The 20,054-nt window shown below is 44.3% G+C and overlaps 1 protein-coding gene across 1 annotated transcript in view; it reads left to right on the top strand.

The window, feature by feature from the left end:
* The first annotated feature begins 1,296 nt into the window (after positions 1–1,296).
* Positions 1,297–20,054, top strand: part of ADAM23 (ADAM metallopeptidase domain 23) — a 164,265-nt gene continuing 145,507 nt past the window's right edge. The window contains exon 1 of the mRNA XM_077771577.1: positions 1,297–1,518. Within this exon, the coding sequence (XP_077627703.1) occupies positions 1,297–1,518 (222 nt within the window). The remainder of the gene's footprint in view (positions 1,519–20,054) is intronic.

The following is a 20,054-nucleotide window of genomic DNA, read 5'->3' as shown; positions in this document are numbered from 1 at the left end:
CGCGCTCTCGAGGGCGGGGCGCACGCCCGCGCCGCGCGTCCCCGCGCCGCTCGCGCTCACGCNGCGCCCCGGCCCGCGCGCCGCCCTGCCGCCTGCTCCTCGTCCTTCTCCTGCTGCCTCCACTCGCCACCTCGTCCCGGCCCCGTGCCTGGGGGGCTGCTGCACCCAGCGGTGGGTATGGCCCCGGTGCCCTCTGCATTGCCTTGCTTGCGGGGGCCCCGCAGAGGAAAGCGAAGGGCACGCGGGTCCGTGCGCTCCGGACACGTCCCGGGCTCGGCCTTTCCCAGCCACCCTGCCTGCCTCTCCACCTCTTTCTCAGACCCCTGTTCATTCCAATTCACTTTCTGAAGTCCATTTCTGTTGCATTCACTAAAAACCTATTCCAATGACTGTCGGTTTCACTGGAAGGTATTTAGTGGATGCGGGGTCCCTCAGCGATCTCTGTTAACTTGGCGGAGGGAGAAACCAGTGGACGGTAAATGCAGCGAGGGAGCAAGTTGCTTCTTGGGTGGAGAGCCTGAATGTGAATGCGGGAGGCTGTAATAATAATAGTGGTACTGTGTTGTTTCCTCAAATCGCCTACTGGGTTTCTTCCCTGCTGTGGGACTTAAGATGGGGGAGGGAAACTTCGGAGATATAAACCTTTAGTTTGTAATTCTCAAAATGCTTGTCATTATAATGAGCAATTAAGATAATATGATATTCAATACATTGATGATTGGAGATCAGTGGAAGCAGAAAGCTGGCCTTGGCAGGAAAAGAAAAGGAATTGGAAAGCCGCCAGGATCTGCTTCCCTCTATGGCAAAGAATTTTTGCTCGTCTCAAAGTTTAAAGAAAAAGGAATTGTCTATTTTGTTTAATGAATCAATTAACGACCGGCGCCCATGAATTCCGCACTCAAGTTATCTGGGGGGCGTTCTTAGCTCTTAGATGGGATACTCCTAGTCAGAGTCCCATTGAGCTTCTGTAGACTCAAGGGGTGGAGATGAGGGTCAGATCCTCCTCTGAGCATGTTCATTTAATGTCTTCCTTCAGATCCATTCCCCCTCCCTACCGCGACTCCCCTTACTTAGAAGTATAGATTTGAGACTGATTAGAACACTAATTAAAACACTAATAAAAACAAATAGTGCATTATTGTATAAACCTCGCCGGCTGTAAACCTATGCAGGCCATTTCATTGTTGGATAACTTGCTTTGCTGTGCCTCTACTTCTTACCTGCTTATAAATAGAAAACTTTGTTTTTGCACTTAATGGAAAAACACATTGTAGTACTTATGTATTTATTGGGTGTATGTGTGTANACTGGAATGAAACTGCAGAAAAAAATTTGGGAGTCCTGGCAGATGAAGAGAACACGGTGCAACAGAATAGCAGCAGTAATGCCAGTTACGGTAATGCAATGCAGAAAGAAATCACACTGCCTTCAAGACTCATATATTACATCAACCAAGACTCGGAAAGCCCTTATCATGTTCTTGACACAAAGACAAGACACCAGCAAAAACATAACAAGGTAGGCATGGGTCTGGGTATGTCAAAGTAGCTGCCAAGGGGAGTTGGCCTTTGATTTGATTTTCGGCCAGAATCTGATTTCACAAATTTTACTGCAGCATTTTATTAGGAAATCGATTAATATTATGATAGAGGAGAGACTGGAGGAAGTCAACCTGGGATCTACTGGGATAGGATTGCTGTTTTTTTTTTCCCCCTCTGACTCTAATGTGGAATTCGAATTTCTTATGGCTTTTTAAATCCCATAGCTGAAATGTGGTCCATGTTTCTTTCAGTTGCATTGGACACTGAACGGTAGTTGAGTGAGTACGTTTATGGTCCTGACTTATATCTGTGAGGCTTTATATAAGGGTGCAGTGTTTCACGTCCCATGATGAAAACTCCTTTCAGTCTGCGCACAGAAGGTTGCTGTGAGGCTATTTGCAGAGTCCCTATCAGTCTTTCACTTAGAAATTGAGTGATTAAACTTAATTTTAAATTTCTTTAATTGATCATAGGAAAGAATACTTTTTTCATGATATATTTTCAGCAGGTAAACAATTTTGACATTTTAAAAGATTGTGGCGAATCTATACAGACTATTTATGTAATATAGAGACCAGCGTTGGCCAGCATAGTCCTTCAGGGCTCCATCTGCAATCGTCAGTCGTTGCTTTACTTTACAGTTGGTTCAGAAAGTAGCACTGGTTTTTAAAAAGGCATTCAGCAGAAGACAAAAGGGCTTAATGTCCAAAGAGTTTGAAGGATCTTTTTTTCTTGCTTACTGCTCTTTATTTGAGTTAGTAATATTTTGGGTGCCAAGCAGATTTATACAGTGGGTTGGTCATCAGTGTTCTTTATCAGGAGCAGAGAATAGAGAGTTTGTATGTCAGATATTTTACTTCGGACTCTACCTGTTCAATTGAGAAAAGCAGTAACTGTCTAACATCTAATTTAGATGTTTCTAATTTAAGAAAAGTATCTGTGGTTCACATCATTGTTTTTATTAGTTTTCTAAAATATAGATAAGTGGTAATGGTTTTTATTCCTGTTTTACAAATGAGGAGTTAGAAATTCAAGGCTTTTGGTTGACTTTCCAAAGATTGTGAGACTGCTAATATAAACCTCAAGAGGCCCGAACATGTCCTTTTTATTATTTTTTACGAGTCAGGTTTCTGAGAAAATGCTTCCTTTTTCTTGAGTTGAAAATTCCTTGAGTTGAATATTATTGGAGCAGTTAATTTCACAGTATTGTGAAGCGGCTGTTACCCACCTTGGCTGAGATGAAGAAGACTCTGTTCTCACAGCCCTGTGACCTCTGCTCCTATGTAACTTAATGGGTCAACTCCTGGATTCTGTCTGCCCATTTGTCTTGTTGACAGGAACAGTAGATGGTGACTTTAAGGAAGAAGAATCCAAGAACTTCTTGATAAATGCATTGAGATGCATTTTATGGCTTTCCTAATTAATGAAACCTTCTAAGGTTCAGTGGCAGGTTCTTGAATGCCAGTGCCTTTGCATATGGTATTGAAGGAATAACACACACACACACACACACACACACAATCTTGCCTTAAGGTGTATTTCAAAGAATGTTCAATGCCTCCTGAGCCGAGACTTTAAAAAATTTCAGAGGAATATTTTATAACTCAAGTTTTGAAGGCTATGACTGACGCCTGTCTTCTGGTCTAATGTTATGAGGTTGCTTCATTGGGTGGGACATGGTTTGACTCCTCTCTATCTGAATTTTTTATGATAAATTGGTTTGTTGAACCTTGTCCTGACACTCCGGTAGATTTCTCACCATGGAACACATGCTTGCCGTTGGAATGATACTTTTCCATTTCCGCCCCCAATCGTGGTGGTGGTCGTGGGGTTCTTTTATCGTAGAAAAAAAGTGCTTACGCAGAAATTATATTTGGAAGCATTTTTCTCCTTTTCTTACTAGTTTAATTCTAACACACCTTTGTTGCACATTTCTCCTCTGCAAAGGAGTATGCTAAAGGCTCGGAGATAAGAGGTAAGGGGTTCACAGATGAGCAAGACGGGGTTGGGCCTCCAGGAGACACAAAAATGAGATAAACAGGATTCTAAAAAGTGCCCCCACACAGGTATAAACGGTGTCTTGTGTTGTGGAGTCCCTTTGGGTTCTGTGATTTCCCTTTTATTTGGGTTTTTAAGCATTTCTTGAACTAGGTGACAGAAAGTGCTCCAAAGGTTTCCTGCTGTATCTTCAGATGACTTGCCTAATAATAGTAATGAGAGAGACTTGTCAGTTCAGCTGCTTTACAAATGTTTCAGTAAGAGAGATTCTATAGCATTTCATCATCTTTGCTTTTATAAAAGAAGTTTTGATTTTAATATGTGTATTATGTGCCTTTTTTTCTTCTCCTGATTTCATGACACTCAAGCACATTTTAATGAATGCCTTAGAAATGCTGAATCACTGTGCTGTTCTTCTCATGGATCCTTGGATTAGGGGTAGAGGTGGACAGGGAAGTTCCCAGATATAGGTTGCAAGGCAGAGCTTTGTATTTATTTCAAAAATATTGAGTGTTAATCAGTTCTTATTACTTTACAACTGCGCAAGTGAAAATGTTATTAACTCTTTCACAATTCACGAGTTTAAAAATAGATTATGCAAAGCACCCCTGTAATAGCAGTATTTCTGAAAACCTTAAAGTTCTCTTTGTCAGAAATTATTTCGGAATCTTTTTGTCTTCAGATAGGGTGGTGTATAACTTATTGTCCAAACTGTGCCATTTCTGAGAGTCACAGTGAGCATGCTTAGTAATCATGCTAGGATAATAGACATAAACCAAGATGGTCCAGAGCAAATGGGGAATGTGGTCACCTTGGATTGAAATGGTTATATTCCTTGAGTTTTGGTGCTTACCCCAATTCAAGTTTCTTTGTAGACAGTTTTATTTTCCTATGAATTAGTGTAAATTTTTTCTTACTTACTAGGAAGTCAGTTTACCGCCTATAGAAGTTTCAGGGTCTGAAATGGAAAAATTTAGTTTTGCTTTGTTACCAAGACTTGCCTTTTTTATGGCTTAATGTTTATTTATTTTTGAGAGAGAGAGAGAGCAAGCACACGTGTGCAAGTGGGGGAGGGGCAGAGAGAGGTGGGGTACAGAGGATCTGAGGCCGGCTCTGTGCTGACAGCAGAAAGCCTGAAGGGCGGGTAAAGAAAGCCTGAAGGGTGGGCAGACTGCGAGATCATGACCTGAGCCGCAGTTGGTCGCTTAACTGACTGAGTCACCCAGGTGCCCCAAGACTTTTACAAGCAAAAATGGATGATTACTAAATGTAAGCATTTTATGAACCACTAATGCAATATGTGAATAAAATGGGCCATGCATTTAAAAAGAGGGAGAAATGATTTAGATTCATTCATTCATTCATATTCATTCATCATTTTGAGATAATCCTATGAGGTCTATTCCTAAGAAAGTTAATGAACCTATAGAGGAGGAAAAATAAATTTCCCTTTACCCTTCTAAGTTCTTGGTTGAGCCACACCCTGCGATAAAGACAGCCTAATAGGGAGAAAACAAACAGAAGTTTTATAACATGTGTACCGCCTGTATGCGTGGGGGAGACCCAGGAAAACTGAGTAAGTCTCCAGAATGGCCCAAGTCACTACCTCAGATAATATCCTCAGCTAGAGGCAAAAGAAGATTTTGGGGATGGGTGAGCATCCAGTTGTGGGAAGCTATCAGGAAAAGCACAGTAAACAATGGTAAGATAAGACTCTGCTTTCTCCATTGATGAGAGTTTCTAGATATTTAGAATCATTGACTTCCTGATACTGAGAGAGAGAGAGAGAGATTTCTTATAAATGGAGATTTCTTATAAAATGTAAACCACTCTTATAGAACGGTAACTTGTGCTCTGGTTTTCAGCCTAAAACAGTTCTTCTGTCAAAGAAGTATATTTAGGATGGTATATTCTCTACCTTTCAGACCTTTTCTCGAAACTTTCCTTTAGTCAAAAATTACTTGCCTTGTATCCTGCTCCCTTGGGATTCTTTTCTCTTTCTGTTGGGAAGAGATAGAAGAAGTACACTATGAATAGCATAGGGTCTAGGGAAAACAAATGTCACCTCCTTTGACTTTGGTTGGCCTGCATGCAGCTCAATCTTTTGTTACCTTCCCTACTGTGGTGGGGACCAGGAGCTGGTGTATGGAATTAAGAATATGCAGAATGAGGGGCCACAAGCCACCCACACAGAGGTCGACGGGTAGCTCCCTGAGCACCTGAGTGGTCCTCCATCCCAAGTCACGGGTGAGCAGGACACAGACAGCAGAGTAGCAAGCACCTGTTACTTATGAAGTGGTTGGGGCTGAGGTCACTAAGTTTTCAAGGGTTTAACTCCTAAATGGTTATTTTTTTAATTTTTTAAAATGTCTATTTATTTGAGCATGGGAGGGGAGAGAGACAGAGAGATACCATCCCAAGCAGGCTCAGTGCAGAGCCATATGCGGGACTAAGTCCCATGAACTGTGAGATCATGATCTGAGCTGAAACCCAGAGTTAGACATTTAACCTAATGAGCTACCCAGGTGCCCCCTAAGTGGTTATTTTAAAGGTGCCCTGGAAAACTAAAGCGGCAACTGAGAGTGGGAATCCTAAACTCAAGTTCTTATCTACATGTCCAGACTCTGGGTGTGAGTAGGGTTATCGTGCTGTAAATTTTCTTTAGGAAAAATTTTAGGCACTGTCAGGATGGTGGAAATATTAAAAGCCACTGGCAGAATTTTGGTCACCTAGCACATGAAACGTTTGAACAAAGCAAAAATGCCAGTCAGCTGTATCTGTAGACAAATGACTATTTGAGATCCTGTCTGTAACCATACCCATCTTTTGTTGAGATCCAGCCAAGAAAATAAAGCTCTTGGGTACGGCTGAGGTAGTTGTTTGGTAAAAAATTTGCATGAGGTTATGAAATACTTGTACCTGATGGGCCACCTTCTATAAGTTTCTCGGAATTTGTCTAGAGTTACTAATATACATGCAGCACATGGTGCCCTTTATAGTGCATACACCTCATTCCTCGGCCAGTAAGTAATCTGAAGTTAAACGGTTATCCCAAACCATCTCTGCCAGAGAATCATGTTGTTGTTGCATGAAGACTAGGTTTTGGTGTAACAGCCCAGTGTATTCAGCTGGGGTTGCTGGGAGGCGGGTGTGTGCCTTAATAATTTCCTTTTAGGTGCCTAATACAGCAGTACCTTGTCCAGTCCCCACGAGGGATAGTAGCGGGCCTACACCTGACATAATAATGGAGATGAACACTGTGCACTTTTGTTGTGAGTGAGACAGGAAGACAGACTGAGGGTTCTGTTTGGTGGTTTGTAAAGGTGGTCCTGGGGATTCTAAAGTACACGGATACAGACAGACAGGATTTCCCAGGGGCCAGCAGGGATGCAGATGTGTTGGAGGTTGAGGGAAGAACCGAAAGCATGGTGGTTGTGCTCACTGGGACCAAGTGTAGGTCGTATTCATCCACGTGGTGTTGGTGCCTGTGCAGATGTGGAGGATTGTAAAGGGCACGTGTGGACTCCTGCCAGGTGCCACATGCCGTCTGCAAAGTGTCCTGCAGGGGAGTGGCTGAGCACCGCAGAGAGCTGTGGGCAAGCTGCAGGGTAGAGTGTTTTCTGTGGGGCAGATGGGGGCAGAGTCAGTAAGGCAGCCGAGTAGACTGCTAACTTGGGACATAGCCTTTGTTGAGCCTGGTAACGTGCCCAGCAGTTACAGCAGCCCCAAAAAATGAACTTGATTTCTGTCCATTGTATAAAAATATTAAGACTATATTGGAGGGTGTGAACAGGAGCTCTGAGTAGTGGCTGTGGGGAAGGGTCCTCTCAGGGAGGTGTAGACAGGTGACCCTGTAATTGTGGTCCTTCCAGAGGGTGTAGAGGGGGATGCTGTGGTGGTGGCAGCACCTGCAGCCAGGAAGGGGTCCTCTCAATGGAAATTAAATTCACCGACTCCCAGTAGGATGCATAATGTGGGCCAGTCTAATGGGTGCGGGGAAGGCAAGCAGCTGAGTGAAGTGTTTAAAGGGGCTCCCATAAGGTTGTGAGATGGATGCATACCTTGGGCTTCCCAAGCTCAGAGGCACAGCAGAGAGCAGCCTGGCAGCCAGAGTCCCACCTCACAGCTGAGCAGCAAACACTGGGGAAAGCAAGAGGTTCTGGGGTAAACACGTCGTTAATGGCAAAGCACCGCTCAAGGGGGTCATCCGCAGGAAGATAAACAGGTGTTCAGTTCCTCAACCAAGTCTGCTGTGTCTTCCCTGGGTGTCATCTCTGCTATAGTAGAAGGTTGCAGAGGTAGTGTTGGGGGTGATGTGATGTCCCATGACGTCATGGGCTTGGATGTTGTCATCTCCAGCATTGTCACAGGTGGAGGGAGCCATCCCAGAGAGGGTGGGTCTCTCAGGTAGTTACCCGGAGGGGAACTGAGGGATCAAGAGGTCTAATAATGTTGCACAGATTTGGGGTGCCCAGATTATGGTTTGCTTGAAATGTCAGGAGCATTTACTAGTATCACAAATTTGCAGTAAATTTGGGGGTTCGTCGGGGTGCACCTTGTAAATAATTAGGCAGTACTCTTCTCCGAGGAGGTCTTCGCCCATAAATAGTAAGGGTTGGGGGCACATGTGTAGCTTGGTTTAAAGGAAGCTTAGTTATATGCTCTCAACAAGTTAATGCTTGGCTCTGTATTACCCAGAGATGGGTCTGAACTACATAAGCCTACCAGCCAATTAGGGTTGAAATTGGGGCAATGTAATGGCCGGTACCCATAGGTCAGGATATCTGTGAACATGTACAAAGGGCTGGTGGCCTTTAAGCATCCATACCTGGTGGCTTTTGGGTACAGCCCCTCTAAGGGCTGACTTCTCATACTTGTTGGCCTTCTACACTGGGATGCAATGGTGGGTGAGTGCTTTGTGGTTCAGCGACTTTCTAGTCATGACCCAGATGGCACACAAGGCACAGAGTAAGGCCAGTGGCAGTGAGCATCTGTATTTTATACTTTTGCACCTGCCCACTGACTGCCCCATGTGAAGACTTACTATGGGGTTGTTGTGGGTCAACATTTCATTGGTAGCCTCCTCCAAAGTGGGGTAGGGCCAACTGGTGTAACTGTTGGCTGTCATCTCTTCATGTTGCTGGTGTCAACCAGCCTGCGCCCCTTTCCCCCCCTTTTAGACTTCCACGCCGTCCCTCAGTGGGTCCTGGTGTAATTATTTCCACCTCCTTTGGGGAAGTATGGTTAGGAGAAACGAGCCATCCACTAAAGCCACTATACCTTGGAATTTCAGGTGGAATTTGCATGTCAAGCAGCACAGTGCGTCTATGTTCTTAGGGATCAGGACTAACTCCTCAGGGAGTTAGGAGGTCACAGCCCACTTGCCCCTGATTGGCTTGCCAAAGAATATTGGAAAATGAGACGATAAACATTTTAAATCTGTAACGGGACTCAGAATTGTTGGGAAAAATGTAGATAACATTATCCTGTAAAATGAAGGTATTGGATTCCCCCATGATCACAATCACAGGCAGCATGGCCTGATGAACCCAGTTGGTGTGAGGATCATGCTGGCCATATGGCCTAGAGTTTAAAGTGGTAAGTGCCCTGGCAGCCAGAAAGTCTATTTAGGAGTCCAATTACTGTCCTGTAACTTAAGGAGCAACCTGGGAGATGAAAGTACCATTGGATGCCCTGTAGGAGAGCCCAGTGCTGTGTTATATGGGCAATAAAATGAGATCCTTGATCTGAGTCAGTGATGTCTGGAGGGCCAAATGGGGACAGGATGTACTTAGAAAAGAAAGAGATTACCTGTTCTATAGAGGTGTTCCTGGTGAGTTGTAGCAAGCAATAGGCCAGTAGAACTATCCATACATTAATTGTGAAGTGGATAGTTCCTCTGCTGACAGAGGGAATGGCCCTATGAAATCAACCCACCAGAGGCTAAAAGGGTGGTCCCCTCCCAGAATTGGAACATGACAGGGCAGTGTGCAGTATTTGGTTTGGGAGCATAATTTGCAATTCAGAACAAGCAGAATTCCCTCTGGTGGGCCCAGGTCACTGTGGCAGCAGCTCCTCCATGACCTGAAGAGATAATGGGACCCTTTGGCCAGGGAATAAGGAACATGGAAGTGGTGACTAAGAAAGGTCAGAATGGTGGAGCCAAGGATTGATTGATGCATGTATGTCCGGGGTGGTTTGGGGGTGGGTGGAGTGGAAGGCTGTGGATTGGTGATGGTGGGTGGAACAGGTGGAGCTGGTGGAGTTGTTGGTAAAGAGTTGGTGGCCGAGAGCTCCAACTGGTGGTGACCTGGATTTGGGCCAGGGCATCTACCTTTCAGTTAAAGACAGCCCCTGGAGTGATAGCCTTTGAATGTGCTGAAACGTGGGTAACCCTGATTATGACTGGTGCCTGGCCAATGTCCTTTCAAATTGGAGCACTCCCAGATGGGATGGCCTTGAATGGGAAAACTGTCCTGCTGCCACTGGCCTGACCAAAACTCTAGTCCACTAGCAACCTCCCACAAGTCGGTAAAACTATGGACAAGAGGCCTGTCATGGGCAATGGCACTCTGCACAGCCATTTGTACTGCTACAAGCTCAGTGAGCTGAGCTGACCCGACTGGCCACCTTCGATAAGCGTGCTGCTGCTAGCAGAGTGGTAGGCTGCTGCCCTCCAGCAGGCTCTACTGGGTACAGTAGTGGTGCTCCGTCAGGGAACTACACAGGCTCCCTTTCTCATTCCATCAGCTCTTCCCAGAGGTTATCCCAGGTCACCAGGGACTAAGGCAGTGAAGACACTGTCCATCAGTTCTTCAGAGGGATTGAGAGGACTGAAGAGTGGGGTGGCCACATCCTCCTGTAATTGGGAAAGACTGTCACATCAAGTTTAATCTGGTCCTGAAGGAACCATTCCCATTTAGCAGAGAGGCATTTGTAGCTGTGTGAGCCACCATTGGGAGGCATCCCTTATCCATGTCATAATGGTAATGTGGGCATACAGGAGAATGGGCTCCATTCCCGTGGAGGCCTTTGTTTCTAACAAAGCCCAGTAAGTGACCAGAATTTGATGTTCTTTTTTTATACAAGTTTTAAAACTTTTTTTAATGTTTTATTTATGTCTGAGAGAGAGAGAGAGAGAGAGAGAGAGAGCAAGAGAGCGAGCGTGAGCAGGGGAGGGTCAGAGAGAGAGGGAGACACAGAATCCGAAGCAGGCTCCAGGCTCTGAGCTAGCTGTCAGCACAGAGCCCGACACGGGGCTTGAACCCACGAACCATGAGATCATGACCTGAGCCGAAGTCGGATGCTTAACTGACTGAGCCACCCAGGTGCCTCCAGAATTTGATGTTCTTAAGGAGTGTAGTGGGTGGCTGTGGAGGGCACCCGTAAGGTGCAGAAACCCGAAAGGCAGCCAAGAGGAGCCATATTTAGTTCATAGATAGATTCCAAGATGCATAGTCCATGATGGCCAGTGCCTCAACCCAGAAGGAGGAACTGTGGGGATCTGGGGGTCAACTGATGAATTGGTCTTTGTGCCAGCTGTAAGGCTGCTGTTGAATCTCTCCCCAGTAAATGCGGAGGATTTTCATGTAACTGCATAAATGGGTTTAAGAGTGATGTGTTGTCTCCAAAATATGATAAGACATATTGGGCTTGCCATAGTGTGATGGAGGGCTGAATAGTTACTAACTGATGTTTAACCACAAAGGAAATTCCTTGGCATTTAGAGGACCAATTAATACTCAAAGATTAAACAGTTGTGGCTTGTCTTTGAATTTTATGTGGGGAGGCAGCCACCCTCTATGGTGTAGGTGAGTCACAGCTGTATTAGGGCCTCTCCCACCCTATCCTCCGAGGGGCCCTACATTAAAATGTCATCAATACAATGCCAGATGGTACAAGTGGACACTGTAAGGGTATCCAGGTCTTGCTGGCAAAGACTATAGGCAATAGCCAGCTGTTAAGATAGCCCGTAGGCAGCCAGGTGAAGGTACATCGGGTGCCTTCGAACGTGAAGGTGAAACGCCATTGGAACTCCTCAGTGATTGATACTGAATACATCGTACTGTCTAGATCCTTCATGGAAAGTAGTGCCCTGGAGCCCTCCAGATGTCTTCAGTTAACTGGAAAATGTTGGGAATGGGAGCCTGAGCTCTCACAATAGGGGGCGCCTGAGCACTTAAATTTCAGTATTTAACGGTAAGACACTGCTCATTTGTAGTGGGCTTTACTATCTGCCAAATGGAAGAAGTGAAAGGAGAAATGGTGCGTTTAATGACTTCTTCCTTTAACAAATCTTGAATTATAGACTGCAGTCCCTCTGTCCCCTGTCACAAGTGATATTTGGGGAGCATTTAACATCTTAATTAGGAGCTGGCAGTCTTATGGACTCCCATATACAGCTCCCACTAGAAAAGTCAGGAATTTGGGGTTGTTCCAGATGGCACAATGGCATGTCAAGGCAACCACACCTGTAACAGGAGGCGTGGGGCCAAAGGGGCCATAACCACTAAGAGATTTTTCAGAACCATTGTTCCAATAGCGACATCCAATAGAAGTGGAATGCCTTCTACTATCCTGCTATGCCTTGTCCCTGGCTTTTGTTTGGAAGGACTCCTGAGCAGCACTGTAATTTGGGCTCCAGTGTCAATGAAAGTAGTAAAATGTCTGGTATGTGTGTTGTAATGGATCATTAGAGAAGTCCCCAGAGGAGGGACAAGTTCAGAGAACTGTTGGGTGCCTAGGGCAGGAGCATTGGCAGCCCCTCTCAGAGATGAAGGTTATGAGATCTTGGATCCTGCTGGAGCGTTTGGTCTGGAGCACTTGGTCTGGAGCGATCCGAAGGCCGATGTCATGTGCCCTCACTGGGTTTTGTAGGGGATGGCTGGCGGTCCCTTGAAGTGCCCTCAGTGCCCAAGCAAAGGCTTCTAACTTGTTTTTGGGTCATGCAGAGATTAAGTCATTAGGGACCGTGATTGATGATCTCTGGAGCAGAGTGGCCAATACAGTGAGGCCTGATGGTCATCTCAAGAGGGAAGGGGATGGGTCAAGGCATTACCTGTTGGTGAGGACTGAAAACGTGCCCAGAAACCCCCAGATCCCCTAGGGCTCCTCCATTGGGTTCCTGCCTGAGGCTGAGGGGTCAGTGGGTTCTGCTCATCTTTACCAGCAAACAGGTTTTGGGCTTCAGGAAAATTCTTTTTCGTGTCTCGCTGCAGCATTGAAGCAGTCTGAAGCCTGTTGTATTGTGTCTTACATTTCTGTGAGTTGTAACAGCATGTTCTTATGGTTGTGTGCAAGGTTGCCCTTTAAGAATAACTTAGATTCTGGTCCTAAGGGCATCTCCTCTGGGTTGGAAATGGTCAGGGGGCCCGTGAGAGCATGATTCTCAGCAAAATGATACACCCAGTGAACCATCCCGACTTGACATAAGAGGAGGTGTGCTTCCTCTAGAGTTGCCTACTTGCAGTGAGCCTGAACTCACTCAGTAATAATGCAACAGACAGATGGGCCCCATGCCAAGCTACACAAATCCAAGTCAGGAGAAGTAGAGTGTCTTCCTTATCCCTGTGGACTCTGGAGGTGGGGGGTGGTCTCTTCCTCAGAGCCGATCCCCTTTTTTTTGTTTCGTTTGCATCTCCTCTCCTGGTGGCTGCATTTGGGAGTTCCCTTGCTGTGGTGAACAATCTGAGGGCCCCTTTAAAGTGTCTCTAATAATATGGGACCTCAATACCTTGGGATTTTAAAGCAAATTATGAATTTTGGGGTCTTTGACCAGTCTAGTCAGCTGGTGCATCTCAGCTGCTGTAAGCAAAAGTTTGAAGCCAGTTCCAAAGACTCATGAGAGCCAATCAGTGCCCTTCTTTCCTTCCCTTGGACACATTTTTCTAGAAAATGTTGTATTTGTATTATGGTATAGTTAGGTGTCTCTGTTTTTCATTCATGCTGGTTGTAATTGGATGTTTTGGCATGATGGGTGGTAACGGGACACCTGGGACAGTGGTTATTTTTTTCCCTGGCTCATAGGCTGCTGCCTCCTGTGCTCGGTATCCCAGCCAACTTCCAAGGGGTTGGGGTACACCTCCCTTAGTGGAATGTCAGCCGATGTGTTGGGTAAAGCCCCAAGCCCCAAGCACGAGGCACTAGTGATTAGGCATGTAGGTATGCCACTGTACTAAATAAAACCTAAGCCATTTGAGCAGGGGTCTTACAAGAGTCTGGCAGTGCTCTGACTTCTTCTGGGAACTTGGGAGGAGCTCGTACCAGGTGCTTGGGGGCCCTGCTTGGTGGAAAAGGTGTTTTGCCACACCATGGCAGGGGAGGGACTTCTAGTGTCCCATGGAGTTGGGGACAATCTGTGACTGCAGCAAGGAACCCAGCAATGTAGAAGCTCGCCTTGACAGCGTTTGCTCACCTGGGTGCCATGATGCCCCTGGTTGAGATGTCACGGGATAGGGCTGGTTTCCCAAGCCCAGCACCTGGTCATGGTCACTGGAGCACTGGGCCCAGCAGCACACCTCCCCTTTCAGCACTGACCTACGGAAACTCGCCTTGGTTTCCAGGACCTGATAGCCAGAGGGATCATCTTAGTTATCTCACCTTGGCTCAACGCTGAACTTTTGCGTATAATTATAGCCAATAATCTCCAGACCCAGCACCCACTGGGGTCTCATTTAGAGATTAATGGGAAACTCATCCACCTCGGACTGACTTCTGCTGGTTGTTCTCTGCAGAAGAGTCTGACCTTTCCCAGCACTGACCATGTAGAATAGGGACTCGAGGCAGAACCTGGCAGGAGCAATATACAGCCGCACAAAGCAACTCCACAGGCCGCTAGCAAGCAGCGGTTCCTTCGTCGGGAGATGAAGTTCGTAAGCCATTTGCGGCTCAGAGGCATTGCATGGGGTACAGACTTCTGCCTGTAATTCCATCCTCGTCGCCAGTTGGGAATCCTACACTCAAGTCCTTATCTACATGTCTGGACTCTGGGTGTGAGCAGGGTTGTCACACTGTGAAAAGCCTAGCAGCTATTTAGAAAAACAAAAGTTGTTTTCCTTATCAGATTTACTCTCCACTACCCCAGATTGAAGAGAGAGAAGAGAGATGTTTACATGAATTTAGATCATGATGATTATTCTTACATCCCACTCTAATGCAGAACAAGACTGGTTCCACAATTCCTGACCGTCCAGAAGCCAGCTGCTCCCTTGTTCTTGGTGTGGGGCAGCCGGAAGCGGGACAGGGTCCTTTCTCAGAACTGGTACAGTGTGACCATTAGGTTATATGATAATACGAACTCTTCTATTGGCCTCACTGTTCTGTCCCAGTTTCCCAGGTGTTCCTAAGCAGTTATTACAAAACTGTAGTATATAAAACTCAGGCTTGTAATGGTTTTGCATGTAAAGCCTGGTATATTGTAGGCTGTCACTAAATAGCTGTTGAATGAACTGATGATGGAACACACTCATATGATAAAAAGAGTACAGTGCTTTCTGTGAAATTTCATGTTATAATCAAATTGACGTTCAAAAGATCCTCAGGTTACCATTGAGAAGTTTTGGCACAGTGACAGATCAGTAGGAGAGGTGTGTTTGATCTTGAGTTTTTAGTGCCGGATAAATCACACTGAATGTTTACATTACCTAAAGTAGTGAAATTGTCTATATCAGCAGTTCTTAGATCACCTCTATTACTGTCACCTACTATTAACCATTAATGTGGATAGTCAAGAACTGACCACGTGGTAGTTTTTGTTATTATTGTGAGTTAATTCTCAGTGGTGGAACAAGAGGTGTGTCCACTCATGGTTTTTAATAAATCAGACTTATATCTGTTGGACATTCAGTTCTGCTTGTTTCAGCCAACATTTATGGAGTACCTGTTTTTTTTTTAAAAAATTTTATTTATTTATTTTTTGAGAGAGAGAGCAAGCACAAGCAGAGGAGGAGCAAAGAGAGAGGGAGAGAATCTTAAGCAGGCTTTGCACTGTCAATGCAGAACCTGATGCAGGGGTTGAATCTATGAATTGGGGGATTATGACCTGAGCCAAAAGCAAGAGTCAGCATTTAATTGACCGAGCCACCCAAGCTCCCCTTGAGTACCTGTTTGCAATCCGGCACTGTGCTAGACTCTGGGAAGAGTGGTAAAGAGTAATGCTCAGTCCCTACCATTGCTCATAATTGAATGGGCATCAGAAACGAGGCAGTTGGTTGTTCATGTCAGTGCAGTTGCTAGATCAAAGAACAAAAACCTGTGGGCGCCCATGAAAGTCTAAGAAAACCTCATGGAGGAAGACACAATTGAGCTGGCCCTAAAGAGCAGTTAGGAGGTAAGTTTTTGGGAGATGGAGAGAGGGTGGAGGGTGAAGGAGTGAAGGAGACCTACAGAGTCACCAGGCAAAGACTTTGCCCTGTTTGGAGGCAGTAGGGAGTTGGTGTGGTGAGTGTGAGGAGAAACCCAAGTGTGGGGAAATTCAAAAGCATTAGGCATTAGTGTTACATTTGTAGTCAGTTAAAAAAACCTTAGTAATTCCTCTAAAAACCCAGTAATGTACATGTTTATAGATGTGGCAGTTGAGATTTATTTATTTATTTCTCTCCTTCACAGTGAAATTTATTTATTTACATTTATTTATTTATTTATTTATTTATTTAAAATTAGGTGCAAACATATTTACTTATAATGAAAAAAATAAAACAAGTTATAATTTTTTGTGTTTCTTCCCATTGTTTTCCATTGTTTTTTGTTTTGTTTTTGGCAGTTGAGATTTATAATTAGTGTCTTTGTAAAGAAAAAACATCTAGTCAGTAGCAGAAGAGCCAGGATTTGAACCCAGATCTTATCCTTCACAAAGTCCATGCAGGAGGGAGACTACTGGAGACATGCAGAAGTGGTCAGCGGTGAAGGTGAAAGGCAGTGAAGGATAAGGGGTTCGGTTATTCCAAAGTCAGGAGGTGAAGCCCTGCGAGGTCAGGAGGTGAGCACATTGTTGGTGGAATGTGGAATGAGTGTCAGTTCTGGGGCTCCTCCGGGAATTCACTTTCTAGTGGGAGAAGATGGACCGTAAACATAGCAAGAGCAGCACCAGCAACAGTGACACAAAGATGTCAGGTATTGACAAACGCTTGAGGATGAAATAGTGTACATGGTAGAAGATGGTGAGTGGGGTGATTCTCTTGAAGAGTCGGAAGATTGGGCCCACTGTCTTGGGTGGGAGTCACTCCTCTTTACGTAGGGTTAGCCCAGGGTGTTGACTTCAGTCCTCCCACTCTTTGCTGCTGGACACCCAGCCTTCCTCATTTCTGATTCTTGCCTGGGCCCTAGAGGTGTTTCTTTGACTCTTGTGTCCCACGTAGTCTGGACCATATTTGATCATTTCACCCTGGATTGATTTGATGGCCACTGTGCTTTTCAGCGGTCTGCACTGAGCTGTGCTGTTCAAAGTCTTGCTTCAGTGGGTGTTTCTAGGTAATGTTTCCTGCTCTTTCTGCACAGGATTGACTCATTCCTGCTAACTATAAAACTATAGTAAAACCTTGGTTTGCGAGCATAATTCGTTCCAGAAATGTGCTTGTAAAGCACTTGTATATTAAAGCGAATTTCCCCATAAGGAATAATGGAAACGCAGATGATTCATTCCACAACCCAAAAATAGTCATATGCAAATGATTACAATACTATAATATAATATGAAATAATAAAGGAAATACAAAATATAAAGAAAAATAAACTAACCTGCACTTACCTTTGAAAACCTTCATGGCTGGTGTGAGGGAGACAAGAGGGAGAGGGGTTATGGTGTAGGATAACTTTCACTGNGTGCTACTTGTATTGTGAGACATCGCTTGTTTATCAAGTTAAAATTTATTAGAAATGTTTCCTTGTCTTGCGGAACACCTGCAGAATTACCCGCAATCCAAGGTTTTATTGTGTTGGTGTCAGTCTGTTTTCACTTATTCTCAGGCTTTGTTAACAGAGTAGGCCACTGCCCTCTCTGGAGCTAGACAATAGCCCAGGACCATTGAATTGCCCAATGCAGTTGCCTGGGCTTGGTGTCATCACCCAATCTGAGAGTAAGGTCAGTCGGGAAGAGAGCTGTCCGCCTGCCTTCCTCCTTTTCCCCAGAGGTACTGCTGTTTTACAAGCCATCTGACAGTGAACCTGGGGAGTCATCTTTGACTCTTTTCCCTCCTTCATCTTTTCTCTATAAATAGTCGCTTGTTAAGTCTTGACGTTTCTCCCTTGAATGCATTCCTCCTCCTCTCTCTGTATTGTGTTCTTGTCATTACGTCTTGTCTCTCCCTGTCAGCCCATCAGTCCCACTGCTGACAGATTCATCTCGGAACACCTACTTGATCCCGTGACTGCCTTTATTCACATGCAACAAGCGTGATTTCAGCTAGGTGGATTTTACTTGGGGAGCCAAGGAGAGGGTGTGAGGCATTCTGGAGAAGAGCCAGTGTTCCCGTTCCACACACTGTACGTGTGTTTGCTGCTCTGCAGTCCCTTCAGTATGTTTCCAGGCCTGTTTATCCAAAGGTCAGTCCATCGCAGGAGGTAATTTTGTCCAGATGACTCCACTCATAACTGTCCAAACCCTAGGGATAGTTAGGGAAAATCCTTGTGATCAATGGTAACAATCTAATCTGCCAGTAATGCCTTCTCAGGCCTTTGTCTTAGGTTGAAATACTGTTAAATTCCTGCTCCAGAAGATCCTGTTTTCTCCATCTTTAAGATATGAGTAATTAATTATTCCTAGAGTCTTAATCTTTCTGAGTAAAAATATTCTATGCCTCTCCAAAATGTACGTACTCATAAGGTTTTATTCACACAAAGTATTCAATTCACAAATGACGTGGGTACCCTTTAACCTTATGAAAGACTCATTCTTTCACATAATTCATTCATTCATAATCCGCTCAGCGTCTGAGTTTTGTAGTTTCACAAAAGAGTCTTTTGTATTTAGAATTTATATAAATTCAGTACAATTTTAATCAAAGCTAATGCTAGGGATTCTGTTATAAAAAGCGTAGATCCAGTTACCATATTTTACTCAGAATAGTGAGAAGTTGAAAACAATCCTGTTCATTCATAGCAAATTAACAAATTAAAGTTTTGCTTTTTCTGGAGTAACATGAAAAGTGCATTCTCCATCATGGGATACCCATTCCGGGACAGAGCCAAACCTGTGAGTTGGCTTGATATTCTAAATAATTTTTTTTTTTTTTTAATATATATAGGTGCCTCCCATGGCTAAAGAGTAGAGAGAGTCTACTTTTCCTCATCTGAAGGATTTCAAATTAATGAGTTCAAGGTCTACTTTCAATTCTGTTGTGAAAGATATTTATTTGTTAATTAAATGTTCTCTATTTAAAAATGAAAAAGTTGGAAATTCAAGTAAGTCTCCTCTACTGGTAGACACTAGAGAGAGTTGAGTTCAAAGAAACCAATGAACAGAAGTATAAATAGGACCTGATAACTAATAACTGTTTTATTGCTGTTTAATTTTGATCTATTATTATATAGTCGAGGACATTCACCTTTTTCTTATCTGTATGGCGTGTCCAGTTGAAGGAGTCATATTTTTAACCCTTGGTAGATAGGGGAAACAGGATCACTGCATGCTCCTGGACCACTTCCTTCTGCCCTCAGTGGGGCTGATGATTAATTTTATTTTANAAGTCGGACGCTTAACCAAATAAGCCACCCAGGCGCCCCAACTAACGATTAATTTTAGAAGTCAAATCTAAGCACAGCTAGAGGCATATCCTAAAACATATTCCAGAGGCATGAATAAATTGAATTTTGAGTATTGCAGATGGGCTCTGTTAATAATATAGATCAATCAACACTTCGGGGAGTCCCTCATCTTCCAAGTGTCTTCTTCCTTTTTACTGTTTCAGCTAAGTTGAATGCATTAAGTCAACTTGCAGTTCAGTCTGCCATACACTGAGAATAGCAAAGGTAATATAGTGCCTTTGTAGTGAACTTAAAGAGTCTTACCCAGGAATCTTCCCATCTAAAACCTCACATGGTCCTTGAAGCAACAAAATAGGTTTTATTATTAGTGATGATTATTTCTTCCTTCTAGAAGAGAAAACCAAGCCCAGAGAGGTCACACCCGCTGCTCCAGGTCGTGGGGAATTGTTGGCATGATGAGAATGACCTGAACTTCCAGTCTCTTAGTCTTTCATAGTACACATCTGTGGGTTGGATAGGGGATGTTTCTGCCCCTTTTAGACAACCTTCCACTCTCTGTAGACTGTGTAGAGCTATGAACTAATTACACCAGAGAACACAGTCGCATATACTCTGGCCTTCTGTACTCAGTTTTTTTGTCCTTGCCTCTGCCCCAAGTGAGAATTCCAGATAAATAATTTTCTTTAAAATCCTGGCATTTTTACAGTATTTTGCTTATCTGCTTACTTTTTCTTGTTACTCTTCCTTAACTTTCTTTCTTTCTTTTTTTTTTTTTTTTTTTTTTTTTTTCTTTCACACTTTTTTTTTTTCCTTTTT

Source organism: Crocuta crocuta, unplaced genomic scaffold (genome assembly GCF_008692635.1).
Source record: "Crocuta crocuta isolate KB4526 unplaced genomic scaffold, BGI_CrCroc_1.0 scaffold160, whole genome shotgun sequence".
Classification (NCBI taxonomy): domain Eukaryota; kingdom Metazoa; phylum Chordata; class Mammalia; order Carnivora; family Hyaenidae; genus Crocuta; species Crocuta crocuta.
The sequence above is the reverse complement of the archived record's forward strand: the minus strand, read 5'-3'. Positions and strand labels throughout refer to the sequence as shown.